The 18,211-nt window shown below is 41.5% G+C and overlaps 1 protein-coding gene across 1 annotated transcript in view; it reads left to right on the plus strand.

Annotated features, from left to right (window-relative positions):
* The window catches only part of LOC121477734 (SLX4 interacting protein), a 179,973-nt gene extending 162,405 nt beyond the window's left edge, over positions 1-17,568 (plus strand). The window contains 4 exon segments of the mRNA XM_041732247.1: positions 11,447-11,547; positions 12,676-12,746; positions 12,749-13,315; positions 13,318-17,568. Of these exon segments, the coding sequence (XP_041588181.1) occupies positions 11,447-11,547; positions 12,676-12,746; positions 12,749-13,315; positions 13,318-13,397 (819 nt within the window). The 3' untranslated portion in view covers positions 13,398-17,568.
* Positions 17,569-18,211: the final 643 nt, after the last annotated feature.

Genomic DNA, 18,211 nt, shown 5'->3' on the forward strand with positions numbered 1-18,211 from the left:
GGATCAAATGAGATAGTGAATATAAAAATGTCTTCTAGACTTGAAAGCACTTATTCAGTATTAATTATTATCATTTCCATTCCTCCCTGAAGAGGAGTTAATTTAAATGTCATTAACACCAGATTAGCAGATTGCTATGTATCTTACCCTGCCTGCTAGAAATGGAATATCCATCTGCACATATTATTTTCCCAGGAAGCTCATTTTTTGTTTGTCCCCACTTGCCAGCCCAGCTTCATTTTGTAGCTATAAAAAGAAAGGTATCAAAAAGTTAAGTGATAAATCCTCATTTAGTCAGCAAGTCAGTGGTAAAGAAGGGATGCAATGAGAGCATTAACTCGTGACCTCAGTGGGACCTCTGTTAACCAACATCTAGAGGAGGAAGGGAGGGGTAGAGACCACCAGCTAAAATACCTCTCATTTCTAATAGCTGCCAGTAGACTCACAGTGAGATACGGCTTTGGAGGAAGGGCCCAGTTTCTTCTCTGAGGGACAGGAATTGGGAGTCCACAGACTTCTTAGACCCAAATTCGTAAAAGCTCATGTGTTCATCTGAACACCCACAGTGAAGTATAGATAGAGTTTGACGTGTAAGTGGATTATGTTTAGAAAGTTCATTTAGGAAGCAGATGATTTAGAATTCAGTACTCATTTTCCCAAGGAAACTGTGTCATAAATGGGGTGAGATTCCCAGACTAGTTCACAGAAGCTGTTACTGTCATGAGATGGGAGTCTTGGAAAGGGGGTCTTGCTGTCTGTGTTCAAGAGAAATGGGAAGAGCTATTCATTCTGCATCCCTGGGCAGAGGGCCAGCTCTGAGTAGAATTTTGAAATAAGACAGTCATCTGTAATGTCTTCTCTTTGGCTCTCCTGCCTCTTTCCCACTGGTGTCCAGGACTACCATAGGCCCTCTTCTGGCCAGCCCTACCACCTGCATGGTTGGATATACATTTCCCCACCTGCCTCCTCTCCCACCTGGTCCAGGCACACACACTTACCATGGGAGATGTTAGGGGAAAAAAAAAAAATCATCAACTTGAATGAAGGACTAGCAACCTTTCTGCAGGTGTTGGCATTTTTCAACCACAGGTGTCTGTGGGAGGAGGTATTTTTTAATAAGGAGACCCCTAAAGGTGGGGTATCTCTCTGCCTGAGGTAGTTCCCATTAAGTTCCTATTTTTCACAGATCTTTCCATCCTGCTTTTAAACTGGGCACTATAAGCCTATGATTCATGAATTCCCTGAAATTGAAAAAAAAAAAAAAAGTTTGGGGTTTTTTTCTTTGTTTTCTAGTCAAAGTTAAGTGGCTTTCATTCAGTCCTCAGAGTGGTCAACAAACCTCCCCACCATCATTAAGAAGCATAGGTCCCAAACCTACAAATTCTATAAAGCATCCAAGTTTCATCATGCTTATATGAGGCCAGAGACTTCGACAGTGGGGCTTAAGGGTGCTCAGGGTTTATTTTTAGATTCTCAAGGGTAAAGTAAATGTAAACTGGAAAATCCCTGTGAAATGTGTACTTCCTGCAAAATAACTTCCTTGATTTTTTTTTCACTGATTTCATTTTCAGGTTAACATTCTTTGCAGCTATTTATTGGTACTTCCCTAGATCTACATAAGACAGTTTAATAGTCATCAATTCAGAATAAAAGAAAGTTTTAAAATTTAGTGTTTGCTACTGATCAAGGCAGCAGCATCAGCAAGGCTGCACTCCACTTTTCCTTAAAGATCTGTCCTTTCACAGCAAGGCAGAAAAAAAGGAGGGCTTGGAAGAGGGACTTGGCCCAGAGAAACAGAGTGAAGCAAAAGACTTGTCCCTCACTGTGGGAATTGGACAATGACTTAGCCTCATAGGGCATCAGTTTCCTCATCTATGAAATGGGGAAGGTCACATCAGCCTCTTGGGTGTCCCATGAGGACTCACTTGGTGCTAGTCTCTATATTGACTGCTTTGTCTGTGGTATTTCAGGACAGATGTCTTCCATCCTTATCATCTTCATTTTACAGTGGAAATCATGAGATATTCCTGTCCCTTTCATTTGACCTCTTTTTTCTTCAGTGCCTTTGAGTCTATATATGTAATTATATGTAGTTTATATACATTCTTTTAATTGTTCATTACTACTATATCCTACCTGTTGTATCCTTTTTCCTTCCATAACTTATTAATTACTAAATTAAGAAAATTTTAGAAGTGAAAATTGGGAAAGAGAGACCTCTTTCTCATTTTAAGACATGTAGCTTCTGTATGGTTACAGTGCATCGTGATCTAAGATTGTGGTCGTTATCAGAATTCATGCTGTGCTGTGGATGCTTTTCTGTAAGTGACTCAACCTTCACTAGCATGTCACATTTCAGAATGCTGATGCTCCATAAAATCATTGGACATTACACTAAAGTTCAAGAATAACTTTTCTTTTCACCTTATCACAGAGCTATAAAGAATTGAAAGTGGTCTAGGCTTATACTTTAATACTATTATTTGCTGCCCAAATAAGTTGATAATAAATTACTTTTACTCTGCTTTTATTGTTTGCAAAAGACCTTTATTGTTTGCAGGGAGCTGACACATACAATAACTTATTCAATGCAACAAACCTGAGAAAAGATTGTATCAGTCTTGAACCTTTTAGTTTTCAAGGGACAGGAAGGCCAACTCAAAATGGCTTAGCAAAAAAGGAAAGTTTTTGGCTCATGTGCCTGTAAAGTTCAGACTTCAGGTATGGCTTATTGATCAGAAGCACAAAGAATATCATCAGGACTATTTCTCACATCTTCTGGCTCTGCCTTCCACAGTGTTGGCTTCATTCTTAGCCTGTACGTGGTGGTTGGCTCTGCTAGTGCTGCCAGGTCCATGGGAACAGAGAGTGGGCCTCTTCCCAGGCCAGCTGAAGCTTATGCATCTTTTTGAGCCTCATGAATTCAGTATTGTGATTGGTTTGGATAGGGTCACGGGCCTATTTCTGGAGTCTGGTGTGGAGACAAGACCTCTGGAAATACATGGACACTGGATAGGGACTGGAGACAAAATCTGAGTATTATTTCCAGGAAATAAATGAGTATCTGCCATAGAGTTGTTCTTATCATTCCTCTTTTCTAGACAAGGAAACTGCTATTCAGAGAAGGTAAGTAGCTTGTCTAGATTTTATTGCAAGGAAGAGACCAAGTGGGGGCTAGACCCAAGGACTTCTGACTCAGCATCCTATACTCTTTCTACAACTCCCATCTCTGACTGTGGTGGCAGATGACCCACTGGGCACAGTGGAGAGAACACTACACAGAGGGCCAGTCCTTCTCTACTCAGTTCTGCCCCCAGCTAAATGTATGGCCTTAGGCACTTAGTCTCTTGGTTCTCGTTCTTCTTGTCTGTCAAAGAGGGACAAAACTTGCCTGCCAAATAACTCAGTAAGGCTCTGATGAGATGGGGCAGATAAAATACTTTAATTATATAAGTTCTCTAAAAATGCAAGGCAGCCTTGCCTCCTTAAAGACCCTTTATGGGGCAGCCCGGGTGGCTCAGCGGTTTAGTGCCGCCTTCAGTCCAGGGCATGATCCTGGAGACCCGGGATCGAGTCCCATGTCGGTCTCCCTGCATGGAGCCTGCTTCTCCCTCTACCTGTGTCTCTGCCTCTCTCTCTGTGTGTCTCTCATAAATAAATAATAAAATCTTTAAAAAAAAAAAAAAAGACCCTTTATGGTTTCCATGGGCACCAGGTTTTCTTTACCATTAATGTCAAGAAAATGTGTTTAGCACTTTCCAGTTTCTAAAGTGTGCTTCATACACCTCTCTGCATTTAAATTTCCCAAGCCATCCCGAAGGGAAGATGAGAAGCCCCCTAATCAGAGAATTGAGAGATGGGCTCTGGGACAAGCAACTGATGAACACCAGACCATGGCTTCTGTCTCCTGCTTTGCTGTGCTCTGCCTCTAATCCCAGAAGTGTTAACCTGATTTGATCAACTCTGGAGATATGTGATCACAAAGAATTCAGACAGAGGAACATGTTGAATGTGACCTAAGACTACTATACTATGAGTTACCCACTTTTAAAATATTCTGGTTGGGTTATTAATTATTTTCATGTAGGAGTGAATAAAACAATCAGAGGAAACTCATGTACACAACTATAAGAAAACAGATCTAAAAGAAGATAAAGACTGAGCACCACATTAGTACATTCAGCCCTACTGTGAGAAAATCCTTAATGGCATTGAAAAGCTTTTTTTCCTGCCTTCTCCCTTTATTGCCTTCATATCAGGCAGGATGTTCTGCAGTCCTGGAAGCAAGAGTGTGGAGGGATAACTCCTGTTATCCCTTCTAAGTATGGCTGTGAGGATGGCAGGGGGGGGGGGGGGGCGGTACTGCATTGTGATGGTGATGTACCCACAGGGCTCTAGCAGTGACCTGTGTAGTCTGGTGCTATGGCCCCAAGGACCTTCCCCAGCAGTTCCAACGAGGGCTAATACTGATGTCCCAGGGCCTACGCCTGGGGCTGAAAGCTGGAGCAGGATTTTCCTGACAGAACCCTCGTTTGTCAGATGAGTAGTGGCATTGCTATCCATACTGTCTGTCCATGTTGGGTGAGGTCGCTGGAGGGTGGGAGGAACAATGTTACCTGCCTCACCATGCTCTTCTGAGGGTGACATTGGTGAATAGTTGCAAAACTTCTGAAATAGTGCCTGATGCCACTTGAAACTTGGCACACAGTAGCCAATCACATCCTCTAAATATGCTCAGAATCATCAGTTATGCCCCCTCCATTAACCACCCCAGCCGAGCCACTACCTCATTTCCATGCTCCTCCTTACTGTAGAACCCTTCAAAAGTAACTAGCCCTGCAAGCCCCAGTACTGTAGCCACTGGCCATGTTCGGCCAATGGAGCATTTGAAATGTGGTGAGTCAGAAATGATGTCCTGTAAATGTCAAATAACATACCAGATTCCAAAGACTTAGTTTAAAAATATAAAATTTCTCAATATTTTATATTACATGTTATAATGGTAATATTTAATGTTGGGCTAAATAATATATATTATTGAAATCTAATTTTACCAGTTTTCTTTTAGTTTTTTAGTAGTCTGTAGAAAAATTTAAAGTTACATGGACAGCAAATGTTATATTCCTGCTGGAGAGCCCTAGTCTCTACTATGTCTTCACCTCACTCTTGAAACCATCCATCCCAAACAGGCTTGGGTCCCAGACCTTCACCAAAAACAGCCTCTGTCAAGTCACCTTCCACTGGTCACTCCTAATTCACTCCTAATTGCTTGGCAGCCATTTGACGAGGTTATCACTTTCAGTGAGACACCATCATGTTATCTTGATGTTTCTCTTTCTTCACTGATGGCTCCCTCATGGTCTCCTTTCCTGAATCCTACTCATCTTTTTAACTTCTTTTTTACTCATCCAAACTCACCCCGTAGTGGAGTCATCCTGACTGATGACTTTATATACCATCTTCACAGACTTCCTAACTTTGTGTCTGTAGCCCAGACCTTTCTCTTCCTGGAACCTGTGTCTTAACTTCTGTTCAACATCTCCATATGGATACCCAAGAGAACTCTAAGTTTACAAATCCAAGGTTGATTTCTTGGTTCCATTTCCCCAAGCCTACCCCTCCCCCAGTACTTCCTGTGTTGGTAAAAGCTAACTTCCTTCACCCACTTATTTAAACCACAAATCTTGGAGTCATCCTTGACTTTTCTTCTGACCAACTATATCTAATCGATTAACAAATTCCATTGGGCCTCCCTTCAAACTGTATTTCTAGTCTAACCATTTCTTACCATCATCAGCTCCTGAAGATCTCTCATCGCTGAGTGGACTCTTACAGTAGTCTCAGTACTGCTGCCCTCGCATCCACCTGTCCCTCTGCTGAACCTAGAGTGATCCTTTTAAAATACCAACTCACATTTCTCCTTAGAACCTTCCAAAGGCATACCATCGTCCTTAGAATAAAATGTGTCTTCCTTACAAAAGCCATATGTGATTTGCCCCCCTCACCATCACCAATACATACGCACCCCTGATACCTGCCCTCCAGTGCCTTCCCCTGGTCTGCTGCCATTTCTCCCCTCCTCCCAAGGCACACTGCCTTCAGAGCCTTGATGTTCATACCTCTCCCTGCCCGAGATACACTATGTTCACATGGCTCCCCTTCCACTCAGATCTCTGGGTAAAGCTTATCTTCTTACCTACTACAGCCTTCCCCCACCAATATATCTAAAACAGATACTTTGGAGTTTTATTTCTGCTCATAACATCACAACCTTCTGACACATCATTTGTTTATTTGTTTCTTGTCTTCCCCATGGGATGGAGACTCCATGAGAGCATGGATGTTTTCTGTGAGTCCACATCTTTTCCACAAGGGCCTCAAAACTATGTTCAATACAGAGTTCAGTGTTGTCTGATTGGATGCTTCTGCCAGACTCCACTCAGTTATCAAGTCCACCCATGCCACTTTAGAGTGGACAGAAGTTTGTTAACTCTGCTGGGTATCAGAATCACTGGCGGGGGGGGGGGGGGGCGGGTAGGGCACCTGGGTGGCTCAGTGGTTGAGTGTCTGCCTTCAGCTCAGGTCCTGACCCCGGGGTCCTGGGATCAAGTCCTGCATCAGGTTCTGCGAGGGGAGCCTGCTTCTCCCTTTGCCTGTCTCTGCCTCTCTCTCTCTCTCTCTCTCTCTCTCTCTGTCTCTCCTGAATAAATACATAAAATCTTAAAAAAAAAAAAAATCCCTGGGGAGATTGCTTAAAATGCATATGCTTTCACTCTACCCCCTGGAGATCTAAATGCAGTAGAATCTGGGGTAGAATCCTGAGCATTAGTGAACAAACAAACTCCCAAGATAATTTTGATGCCTGAGGTAACTGCACCACACTTTGCCAACACCGCTTCAGCATACCAGTTGACATTTGTTTATCTGTTGCTCTGCTCTGTCGACTATTTTTCACATATATCACCTGGGAACCTAAATATAGATCTCATGGATCCACCCTAGATCTGGTGAATCAGAACTGCCAGGGATGGGTCTTGGGAATCTATATATCTGAAAAGCTCCCTTGGTGCCAGTCTTCCCAGTAGCCTTTGGGAGCCTCAGCTCTGTTTTACAGACTCCTTGAGAAGGTTATAAACTCAAGAGCATGTGTTTCTTATGTCTTTTTAGGCCAACTTCTCTTCCCATCCCTCATTAATCCCAACATTGTTCTATTCAGAAATGGTGTTCAGTAAGTCACATGGAGTGAACACCTTGATTTATCCACAATTTTGATTTGCCTTTGTAACCTGAACACCAACCAGCATTTCTAACTACATTTCAGTCTAGCCCATTCTCTGATTAAGAGGCATGAAGTGCGTCTTGGCTGCCTCGATAATTCTGGTGGGGATTTTCTTGGTAGTATTTCCTGTCCACAAATGTAAAATGTGTTTCTCAGGTCAGACCAGACAGCATTGAGGTGACATCACCCATCTTCATACTTAAACACTTACCTATTCAACCTTCCTTTCAGACCTGTACTAGGGTGTGCATGCTTTGGCTTCCTTAGCCTCAGGATGTATCCACTAGACTCTAGAACATCCCTGGGGATGGTGACAAGACCTGACCCCTTGCTCTGGGAGCTTGCCTGGGCTGCTCAGTCTGCCAAAGAATGTGTCCCCCTGGATTTGATTCCCTTTGGGGCCTGTGGCCCTGCCCTACTTCTTTTTGGCTTTGTCCTGGAATTCTATTTAGACACTCTTTACAGCTGGAAAGTTTAAAACTAAAATCAAAGCATTACCAAAAGTTAAAAAGTAAATGGGGCAACCCGGGTGGCTCAGGAGTTTAGCGCTGCCTTCGGCCCAGGATGTGATCCTGGATACCCAGGATTGAGTCCCACTTTGGGTTCCCTGCATGGAGCCTGCTTCTCCCTCTGCATGTGTCTCTGCCTCTCTCTCTGTGTCTCTCATGAATAAATAAATAAAATCTTTAAAAAAAATAAATAAAAAGTAAATAGGTTTTTAGCCAAAGCCATATTAACTGAAGAGACCATCCAAGATGACAATTATTAGACTATTTCTTCTTAAATACTACTGGAAAATTTGCTGTTTTTTAAAGTGAGTGCATTTACTAAACCTTATGTTTTATCTTGTCTCATGTAAAAAAAAAAATGTTTTTTTGTCCTAGGTATTTAAAGTAGATATTGGAACTTTCCCTTTCAAAATTAAAATAAAAATTCAATATTATATATATATAAAAAAGTAAATGAGTGACAAGTGGACAGAACAGGTGATGTTACTTACAGAATTTTATTCCTTAGCTAGACTCAGAGCTAGCCTTTAGGTTAAGAAGAATCACTGAGGGCAGCCTGGGTGGCTCAGCAGTTTAGCGCCTGCCTTCAGCCCAGGCCATGATCCTGGAGACCCAGGATCGAGTCCCACATCGGGCTCCCTGCATGGAGCCTGCTTCTCCCTCTGCCTGTGTCTCTGCTTCTCTCTCTCTCTGTGTCTGTCTCTCATGAATAAATAAATAAAAAATCTTTAAAAAAAAAGAAGAAGAAGAATCACTGATGAAAGCCCAAAGAGAGTCCCTTGGTTAACCTATTTCTTTCTCTCTTTTTTTAGTGATATTTTGAGGGTTTTTTTTTAAAAGATTTATTTTATTTTAGAGAGTGAGCAGGGAGAGGGGTAAAGGGAGAAAGAGAGAGAGAGAGAATCCCATACAGACTTCCCACTGAGCACAGGGCCTGATGTGGGCTCCATCCCAGGACCCTGAGATCATGACCTCAGCTGATATCAAGGGTTAGATGCCTAACCGACTGAGCCATCCAGGCACCCCTTGGTTAACATATTTCTTAAATACCTGAGTCCCCATGGACTGTGCACTCTGGACTCTGGATGGCCAACTGGTAACCTTTTTTTAGTATATTGAGTTTGTGTGTATTCTTTGCAGAAGATGTCTGGGTTGTTATTCAAGGCAGAATCTAAAAAGGAGTCATGTCATTTAAGTAAACCCAAGAAGTGCTTCTGAGCACACATTGTCTGTACCTTAGAGTTTGGACTCTGGATAAGCCACAGATTACATTTTGGTGCCAGATGTGAGAAGCCATTAGTAATCAGGACAACTCCCTTGGGAAATCCTGTTCCCAGATCTATTCCAGAGGATCTCTGCTTCCTCTGGAATATTTGTTTGGTGGGCTCTGGGGGCTGCGATTTAGTGACGAAGGGGAATGAATTGACCCTAGAAAAATAGGAATGAGAGATTTCTAATGAGATCTGACAGTTCAAGGACTGAAGAAGGAATCTAAGCTTTTTTTATTTTCCTGCCCACCCAGTCTTCATACAAATGTAAATATGCCTCCTTCAACAAATTGCCAAATGTGGTTTTAATTTGTAAGCAGGAGACCCTGCCTTGCTGGTTTCTTTTTCTCTCTTTTTTAAAATCGAAGTCACAGGTTTTGCACTTTTTGAACTGGACATTTCCTTCTGTCATTCCATCACGTTTTCTGTTGTCCTTCTCCTTCCAAGGACATTTTCTTCCATTGTTTGTGATCAGAGGAATTTGGGACAAGAGTCAATTGTCATGTTTCTTAAAGAAGTTTTTGAAGTTCCCATAGGAAATACATCATGCTCTTTAAACTGAGTTTAAAAAATAAATAAATAAAGGCAGAGATTGGATCAAGTATGAGATTTGAAGAGTGTCACTATCGCGGCATCATACTTTATGTGGTCTACGCAGTATCCATTGTTGTTATTTATGACCCTGTCTGCCTTCCATTGTGGACTTCTTCAAGCCTTGGGGAATTTACATCATTCCTAATAGCAAAAGGCTTTCTGGTTCCCACAGAGTTGTTCAAAGCCTGACTCATGCTCCTTATGTTAATTGTTCAGCTCTGAAAATACAGCACTTACAGGGTGTGGTCGTAAGGGGAAAATCTACTGTACTTATAGGGCATGTTTAGAAGTGTTTCACACATAAATCTCAGTCTCTCTCTCTCCCTCTCTCTGTCTTTCTCAAAGCTCTTCCCCTCTTTTCCCCCTCCCCCTTCATCTCTCTCTCATTTAACTTTAAAACTGTAGCTTATTTAGTCAACTAGTAAGTCTTAAGGGGAGAAAGGGAGAAGCATCAAAATGAAGTATAATCCAATAAAACCTACAATATCCTGTTCACTAACTCTTAGAACTGACTTAGGTTATAACTGGATATGACTATGAGTGACATTGATCCAGGTCTGAAACCATAGGCAGGATTAGTAGGAGCTAAAGGCTCATACTTATGGTTCAGGGCAGTGATTGCACAGCACCTGTCTGTGGGGCACCCATGCATCATATTGGTGGCTGCCACTGTTAAATTCCAGTATAAGTCTAGGGGCTCTTGGGTGGCTCAGTTGCTTAGGCATCTGCCTTTAGCTCAGGTCATGATCCTGGGGTACTAGGATCAAGCCCATCTCAGGCTCTCTGCTCAGCAGGGACCCTGCTCCCTCTCCCTCTGCCTGCTGCTCCCCCTGCTTGTGCTCGCGCTCTCTCTCTCGCTCTCTCTCTCTCTCGTCAAATAAATAAAATCTTTTTAAAAATAATAAATAAATGAATTCCAATGGAAGTCTAAAGCAAGAAACCTACTGATAATTTCCCAGAATTGTTCCTCATGGCCTCAACATTTTACTATGGAATTTAGTGGAGAAGGGTTCTTACTGTCCCAAGAAATGAGAAAAGTTAACACCTTGTCTCAATTATCTACTTGCTTATTTAAAAAACTGATTCTAAAACTATGAAATAGGTCAATGTTGGCAAAGGTTGGGAGTTTTTGACATTTTAGAAGTACTTCTGTATGAAGCTTCCATGGGAACATGTAAGGATAGATACACAGATAATCTACGAATTATGTAAAACTGTGTTAGTGCTGTTAGTTTAAGAACATAACTCCCAGTTTTCTGGTAGCTAAGAATCACAGACTTCAGTTTTCAAAGTACCAGTATTAAAAGGCTTAACTCTTTATGCAGCCTTGACTATTATAAAGGCCACATTTTGTATTTTTGTAGGTAGAGTAAATGTGTGGAATTCTTAGGATAATCAGGGTACAGACCACTGTGCCACTAGGTCTCTCTGGAAGATCAGAGCTCACAAACATGTTGCTGCCTGGCACCATGATTCTGGGCTTCATCACACTTTAGGCTGCAGAGATAAAGATATTGGCCAAGAGTTCCCAGATGGTTTGGAACCAACATCCTTTCTCTTACAGTCTTGTATTTTGTGGTGCATATCACTGTATGAACTGTGTTGGGTAGGAGTCCAAAAAAAAGTAACAATTTACCAAAAAGTGCTAGATTTAAAAAATTAAAATAGCCTAACCCTGAGTAGTTTCACCTAGTCTTCACAAAAATCCATTCACTGGGGGCATTCAGAGTATAACTGTTTTTCCTCATGTTCAGCTAATAGATTTCTGGTTGAACCTTTGTTATCTTTTGGAGTAGACGGAAGGAGCTCTCCACGGAGCGTCTGATTATTTTGCTGAGTGTGCGGAGAGTCCACTTCCTCCCAGTGCAAAGCGCAAGAGAAGTGCTCTGAAAAAAATGTAGGTCTGACAAGTTTTCTTTTCCTTCTTTTTGACTGTGTGTATGTGTATAGATATGTGGCATGGTGTAGAATTCAACAGGAGTTCCTGGAAATTAATCACAAAGCCCCCTGGCATCAACCTTACCCTTAAGTCCCATTCTTGCTCTTCTACTTTCTTGTCTCTTGCGTTCTAGACAGTGGGGAACGAGTCCTTGCTTCACAGGTGTGTTGCAAGAAGTAATTAATGACAAGTGCTTTGAAGATGAAAAGCACCTGTTTGGTGGTGTGTTTCATACAACTTTCCAAGTGCCTACAGACCCATCTTAAAAAAATACATTCCTTTGCTAAATGCAAGTTCCGATTCTAGTATAATTATGATGATCCTCATGCCCTGATTAGGAACAATAAGAACATACGTGTGTGTGTGTGTGTGTGTGTGTGTGTGTGTGTGTGTGTTTCCAGACTAAAGCTTAGCCAAAATAAACATTTCAGCTTCAGCGTTTTGAGTTTAGTGGTTTAAGAAATTTCTTGCTTTTCACAAGCCTGCAAATCTGTGTTGAAGTCAGTGTCTGGTCTCTTTAATTCTCCCCAGGCAGCTCCTGCCCTGCCCCTCAAAGTGAATTTTATAATCAGAGTGAAGTTTGCATTGACTTTGTGCTGTAGAAAAGGTGTGTGTATGTGTGTACAAGCACATCCTTATGTGTGCATGTGCATACACATGCAGCCTGTGTTTTGGGTGTGTCTGGTCATTTACTTCTGGGGGAAGGAAATCAATCTATCAATTTTAGGCAATATTAACCCTTAACATCTGAAATGAATACCTGTCCCTGTCTGCCTTAGTTAAAATAGATCCATCGTAACTCCAATATAACTACGTTGATAACCCAGTGATCAGTAAACAAAGCCTGTCTTTATGTATCCTAATAACAAAACTCTTGTGTTGGAAAATGTGACAGCTATGGCTTGATCCAGTCTGAATTTAACATAACACTTGGGGATTTCTCTAGATTTGCCAGGGAGGTAAGGGAGAAAGAAAGGTAGCACATGCTTCCTTTTCTGGGTATAGGAAATGTGACAAGGATTGTAGGAATTGGAGGACAGCATGCCATTACACTTTACAAAACAAAACAATCTTTCTTTCTTTTAGTGTGAAAAGAACTGAAACAAAAAGCAGCAGCGTTGTGAGCAGACCATGGAGCAGCAGGGACATTGTGGGAACATCAGTGACCCAGTGATTGTGGAGCTAGTGAAGAGGAGGGGTGACAGTCAGGCTTCAGCCAGTCCCCCATCAGAGTCCACGGGACAAGCAAAAGATTACATAAAGGCAGCTGAGAGCCACTGGGGGCTTCCTGCTCAAAAGCTGGAAAATGTTCATCAGAAGCAGCCAGAAGACACTAGCAGCCAGCAAAAACCTCATCTTGGGGAGTGGTTAGAGACAGGGCTTCTAAGCAGGAGCCCTGTCTATAGCTGTGAGTCAGCATCACCAGGTCCAAAACAAAGTCCGTAAGGGGCCAGAACACAACAGAAATGCAGGAACTGCGGCTCTGCAGAAGACGTCGACCACCACAAGAGAGTTTCTCTTGGAAGTGATCAATTAGTCCCAAGAGAAATAATAGTGGAAAAAAGCAAAGCTGTCGGAGTTTTGCCAGCCTCAGAGCTGTCAGATCCGGGGTTACTTTTGAAACAAGGTTTGGCAAAAACGACATCTAATGAAGAGTTGCATGTTTTGGAAAATCTCTCCTCCTGACATCTCACAAAAAATAAACCAGAGCAGGCACAGCAAACCGCTCAGCCACAAACACTGAAAGATTATCTGCAATCCGGGGCAGCCCAACCAAGAAAAGAAAGAAGTGTGAAAGAGGCCACTAACCTACTAAAGGGGATTGCAAAGTTGTATTTGGGTGTATAATGGCTGAAGGTGTGGAAAGTGAGAGGGCTGTGCTGCTGCCATGATGTTAAAGGAATTAGAGTGATTATTTTGTATAGAAAATAGGTATCTGTGTGCAGGTTACTTTTTAACACATTCATCTCCAGGAGGCTATGTGCTTTTTCTAACAACATTGCAAATTTCTCATCATACTTTATAATTGTCTTCAGAGCCATTCACCTTGTCAAGGATGACCGCATCCCTGAAGGAACTTCATGAAGAAACCAATCATATGCCTTTGTGGCTCATCACTGTGCAACTGTAAGGTGGACCATATGAAGACAGTACCACAGTGCTGTATCTATAGGTACAATTTCTTCTCCTGTTCCTCAGCCTGAATTGAGCAGAAGTGAAGGAACGGGCTAGTGGTCCTCAACAACATCTGGTTCTGAGGCCAGCATCACTGTCTGAAAATGTGTTAAAAATGCAGACCTTGGGCCCCACCCCAGACCTACTAAATGAGAAGCAATTCTGAAACATGCTCCCATTTGAGAACCACTGTACTAATTAGAGACTCCCTAGTGTTTGTTTTCTCCAGCCCGGCTCCCATGGCCTCCAGCTTATCAGCTGGGGCCCACTTGTGGACAGGCACCCCCTCATGCTACCTTAAACTTGTAAAACACCTAGGTTCAGTGTATGAGCTGCTGAGTTCCTGGCTTCTCTGCAGCGTGGTGGCCATAGACTATTACTTACCCTAAGAAGTGCTAGACGTTTATGGGTAATTTGGCTCAGCATTAGAGGAAGACAGTGGGGGGAGAGGCATACTCTCACTTGTAACCCGGGCATGTCCCTGTCCCTGCCCTTGCCCCCATCTCTAAGATTATGGTTAGGTTCAGGAAGGATTAGAACCCAAGCGGAACTCAGTGGCCAGAGTTTCCAGTTTCCCAGTTGGAAGGCATTACAGGCAGTTTAGATTTCAAAACAGGAGCCTTCCATTTGCAGTATCACCCGCTAATGTCTCCAGTGGGCTTGCTGAAATGTCACAAAGTGAATCATAGCAATGACTTATTTTGGATGGATACCTACTAAAGATTTTCTTAACCCAATTTCATTCTAAAATAGGGGGAAAACCATATTCAAAGGCCACCCATCAAATACATCTTTTTTTTTTTGCTCAACATTGTGTGGTCCTTTGAAGTAGCACCTCCCTAGTAACAAGGAACATCAAGTATATTCCCAGTGTTGGAGTTAGCGAAAAATAACCCAGAAAAGGCCCAATGAAATAAAAGAATATGGAAACAGACACAGTGTAGGTGGGTCAGGATGCTTGAAACTAATTGTGGTTTCTCCTAGCTCTTTTTTACTTCCCCATGACTCCTTTCCCACTTGTAGGGTAAGACTCATTAAGAGGCAACCATATTTCATGACACCATTTTGGGTTGTGAAATTCAATGTTGGTCAGTACACCTGGCCATGAAAGTATATGCTATTCCTTGATGTTCCCCACACTGCCTGGAAACCTGTCCCCTTCTCATGGTCCCAGCCTCACCACCCCCACCAGGAACATACCCTGCCCACCAGTGTCTTCCTCTTCCTACAGTTTTTTTCCTGCTCTCTGCTGATCCCAGTCAAAGCATTCTATAGGAGAAGAGGGAGCCCAACAGAGTCCTAACCACAGTGGAGCAGATTGTGTTCATTCAGTTAGAGTAGACTAGACTGCCCAAAATGGAAATGCTCCATTGTGGGCTCCTTCTCTTAGAGTGACAACTATTCTTAGGTGTGCTCTTCACTGAGGACAGGGGCAGAATGTGTCACTGAATCTTCTTAAACAGAATTCTTGGAACAGTTTAAAGAGAAGGTGTACAAATAATAACCTAGGTGATCGGCCAAGAAACAATAAGCTCCTGGGAACAGAGTCTAGAATAAAAAGGACAACCATTTCAGAACAATAGCTGCTGCCTACCCCAGAACTAGAAGATGTTTGAAATGGAGGCGCCAGAGAGAAGGTTTTAACTGAAAAGTTTTTATTTCATTTGTTAACAGGGGCTTGCACAGTGGGTAAAGCCAATACTTGAGATTTAATGATTTTCTTTCAAGAGCAGTGTTGGCTTTAGAGTTTGGTATATTTGTGGAAATAACAGTTACCTTGACGTAAGAGGGAAAATAGCACCTTTGGTTGTAGATTGATACAGTCTTTCTCACAGCCCACAAGTCCATGGGATTGTGACAGGATTAGCAGAGGGAACAGCTCTCCGCTTCCACACTGTGGCATGTGTTTGAGGAATTTTGCCTTTAAGCATTTTCTTCCACATGTCTGAAACACCCCCGGATCTCTTATTACTTGAGTGGTTGTGTGATTCTTTGGATGTTTGAAAGTACAAAGGGGAAAATGGCTGCCAGGTTTTATTGTTGCTTATTAGCTGGGAAATGCACAGTTCTCTATGACTGGGAGTGGTATGTGTGTAGACGTTCTTAATAATCTTGTTAATTCCGCATCTGAAAATCTGAAAGCCTGTCAGTATTCTTAGGCAAAAAGAACAAGTTCTTCAACCACTTACTTAATAACCTAAACTCAATTTATATTCAAGTTCCTGTAATTCTGATGCTTGGGAGAAATGTGAATCCAATTCGGTTAATGTTACAACTTTGAACTCGCTTTCTCAATGTCATGGCTTCTACGTCACATCCATGTGCTTTCAGATGACTTTTTAATAGATTGATGTTGGGTTTTGTGTTTTGTGTTTTTTCTTTAAGTGTTTGTAAACAAACGTCTGAGAACAGTCAGTGTGATTTTTCTTACATGTTTTTTTTTTCTTTGCCCCTGGAGGTTAACTGTTGTCCAGCTATGCATATAAATTGTTAAATGCCAAGGAGCAGCATTTGGGGAGAGAGGAGTGAGGGCTACAGCTTTTTTGTTTACTTTTGTTAAAGAAGTAAGAAAGTGTATTTCATTTTATAAAAAGCAAGAATCATGGAAAACTCTGTAGTTGGATTTATGGAGAACATAGTTTGTTTCTGAAGGAGATATCTCAAGATATGTCTTGGGGACAACAATGTGATCACCGTTAATTGTTTGCTTCTGGTGTCCTGTTCGGATTTGAGCATGAATTGTTATGCATCTCACGGCCTTTAATTTTTATTGAGAGCTTGGTAAGGGCAAAGCACATAAGGGAAGGAAACCTCTGTGCCCAAGAGAATGGCCTGGGATCACAGTGCTGCCATTCCCAGTTTCCTTGAATTCCTTCTTGGCAGCCCCACTGTCATATTTCCACAGAATTTTAGTGAGTGGCCTTCCTTTGGAGGTAACAAATGCCTTTCCTAAGAGCCAAAAGTCCTCTCTTCAGCATTCCATGACTTGAATATGGAAATCATTTTAATTTCTTCTTTTCTCTTATGAAGAAATTTCCATGCTTGGTTTGTTAAGACAATAGAGTTCATTCCTTATTATGGAAACACTAATGAATTGAAACATGGTGGAGCAAGTAAAAAATCAAAATTAAGCTGATTTCTGTTAAGTAGTTTAAAATCTGCCTTAAGTAAACTAAGCATTGTAAAATGAAGTTAATGCACATAATTGCTCAGGACATAAGTCTAAGTATATATATATCATTGGTATTACAATTTAATGATACGATTAAATTCTCAGAAATCTGCAGAACTTCTAATTTGGTTTCTGTATTTATTTAACAAGATAAGAAACAGATATATGTCAGTGTGTGCACTTAACAGAGAGGACTTGAGTAGATGAAATTATTACCTGTAATTGTGGAGAACAACTCAGTACTGGACTTTAATCACATTCATGTAAGTTTTATTTTGCAGCATAATATTGCCATGTATTGCTTTATAATTGCTGTTAGAATTACTTATCAAAAATCTTGATTTTTTAATTAAACAAAAATCAATAAAACCATACTTAAGACTCCAAAGCATATGATCAGATGACTGTAGGTGTGGATTTGACAGAACCAAGTTAGAAAGCCAGACATTGCAGTCATCACTTGAGTGTTCTTTTTTCCCACTGCCCTTATCCTGTCGTTTGTTTTGTTTGAGCTATTTAAATAGTTTAAATAGTTGAATGTGCCTGAGAGTACATGAGTGCAAGTAGTATGTAGAGGAAATGAACCCACTTATAAATAAAATTGTTTAAAAAATTAAATTAGTGTGTTATCACTTTTCTTCAAAACAAGTGAGTTAGCCCCAAGAAATATATATCCAAAATGCCCTTTTCTGAACATGCAATTTAAAATTACATTCTATTAGAGACTTTTTCCTCCTGGAAGCCACCCTGTGATTTCAAACACTGTTTTTAAAATAATCCAAGGAGCTCTGCTTTAGAACACCTAGGTCTGGAAAACCCTGTCTAGGGTATTGTGATTAAATTGTACCATACGATTCTGGGATGGTCTTTACAATCCAGATATGTTCCCACTTCTTCCAGTTGTGAGCTAAGATAGATCCCTCTTGTGAGAGGTTAAAGTATGCAACCTTGACTCCTTTCCAGAAAATCTTGACGTTTCCCAAGTGGTTTCATTTCCAATTTCTAAGTGGATCTAGTCCTTGTTCATCACTGACTGAAGTCCTGGGCCAACTCTGTCTACATTGCCTTTTATGACAGGATCCCAGGCCTCTCTAATTGCTTGTGTATGTATCTCCCCTCGGACCTACACAAAATTTTTCAGAAGCATTTCAATACAAGGTTGGGATAATACATTTGAGAAGCTGTGGATGAAATGGTGAGAACCACTGCAATCAATGAAGCAAAGCACTTTTCTTAGTGTTTTGCTCTTGCTGGTGCACTGACTGACCTTGCCCG

The sequence above is a fragment of the Vulpes lagopus genome, chromosome 18, assembly GCF_018345385.1.
Source record: "Vulpes lagopus strain Blue_001 chromosome 18, ASM1834538v1, whole genome shotgun sequence".
NCBI lineage: Eukaryota > Metazoa > Chordata > Mammalia > Carnivora > Canidae > Vulpes > Vulpes lagopus.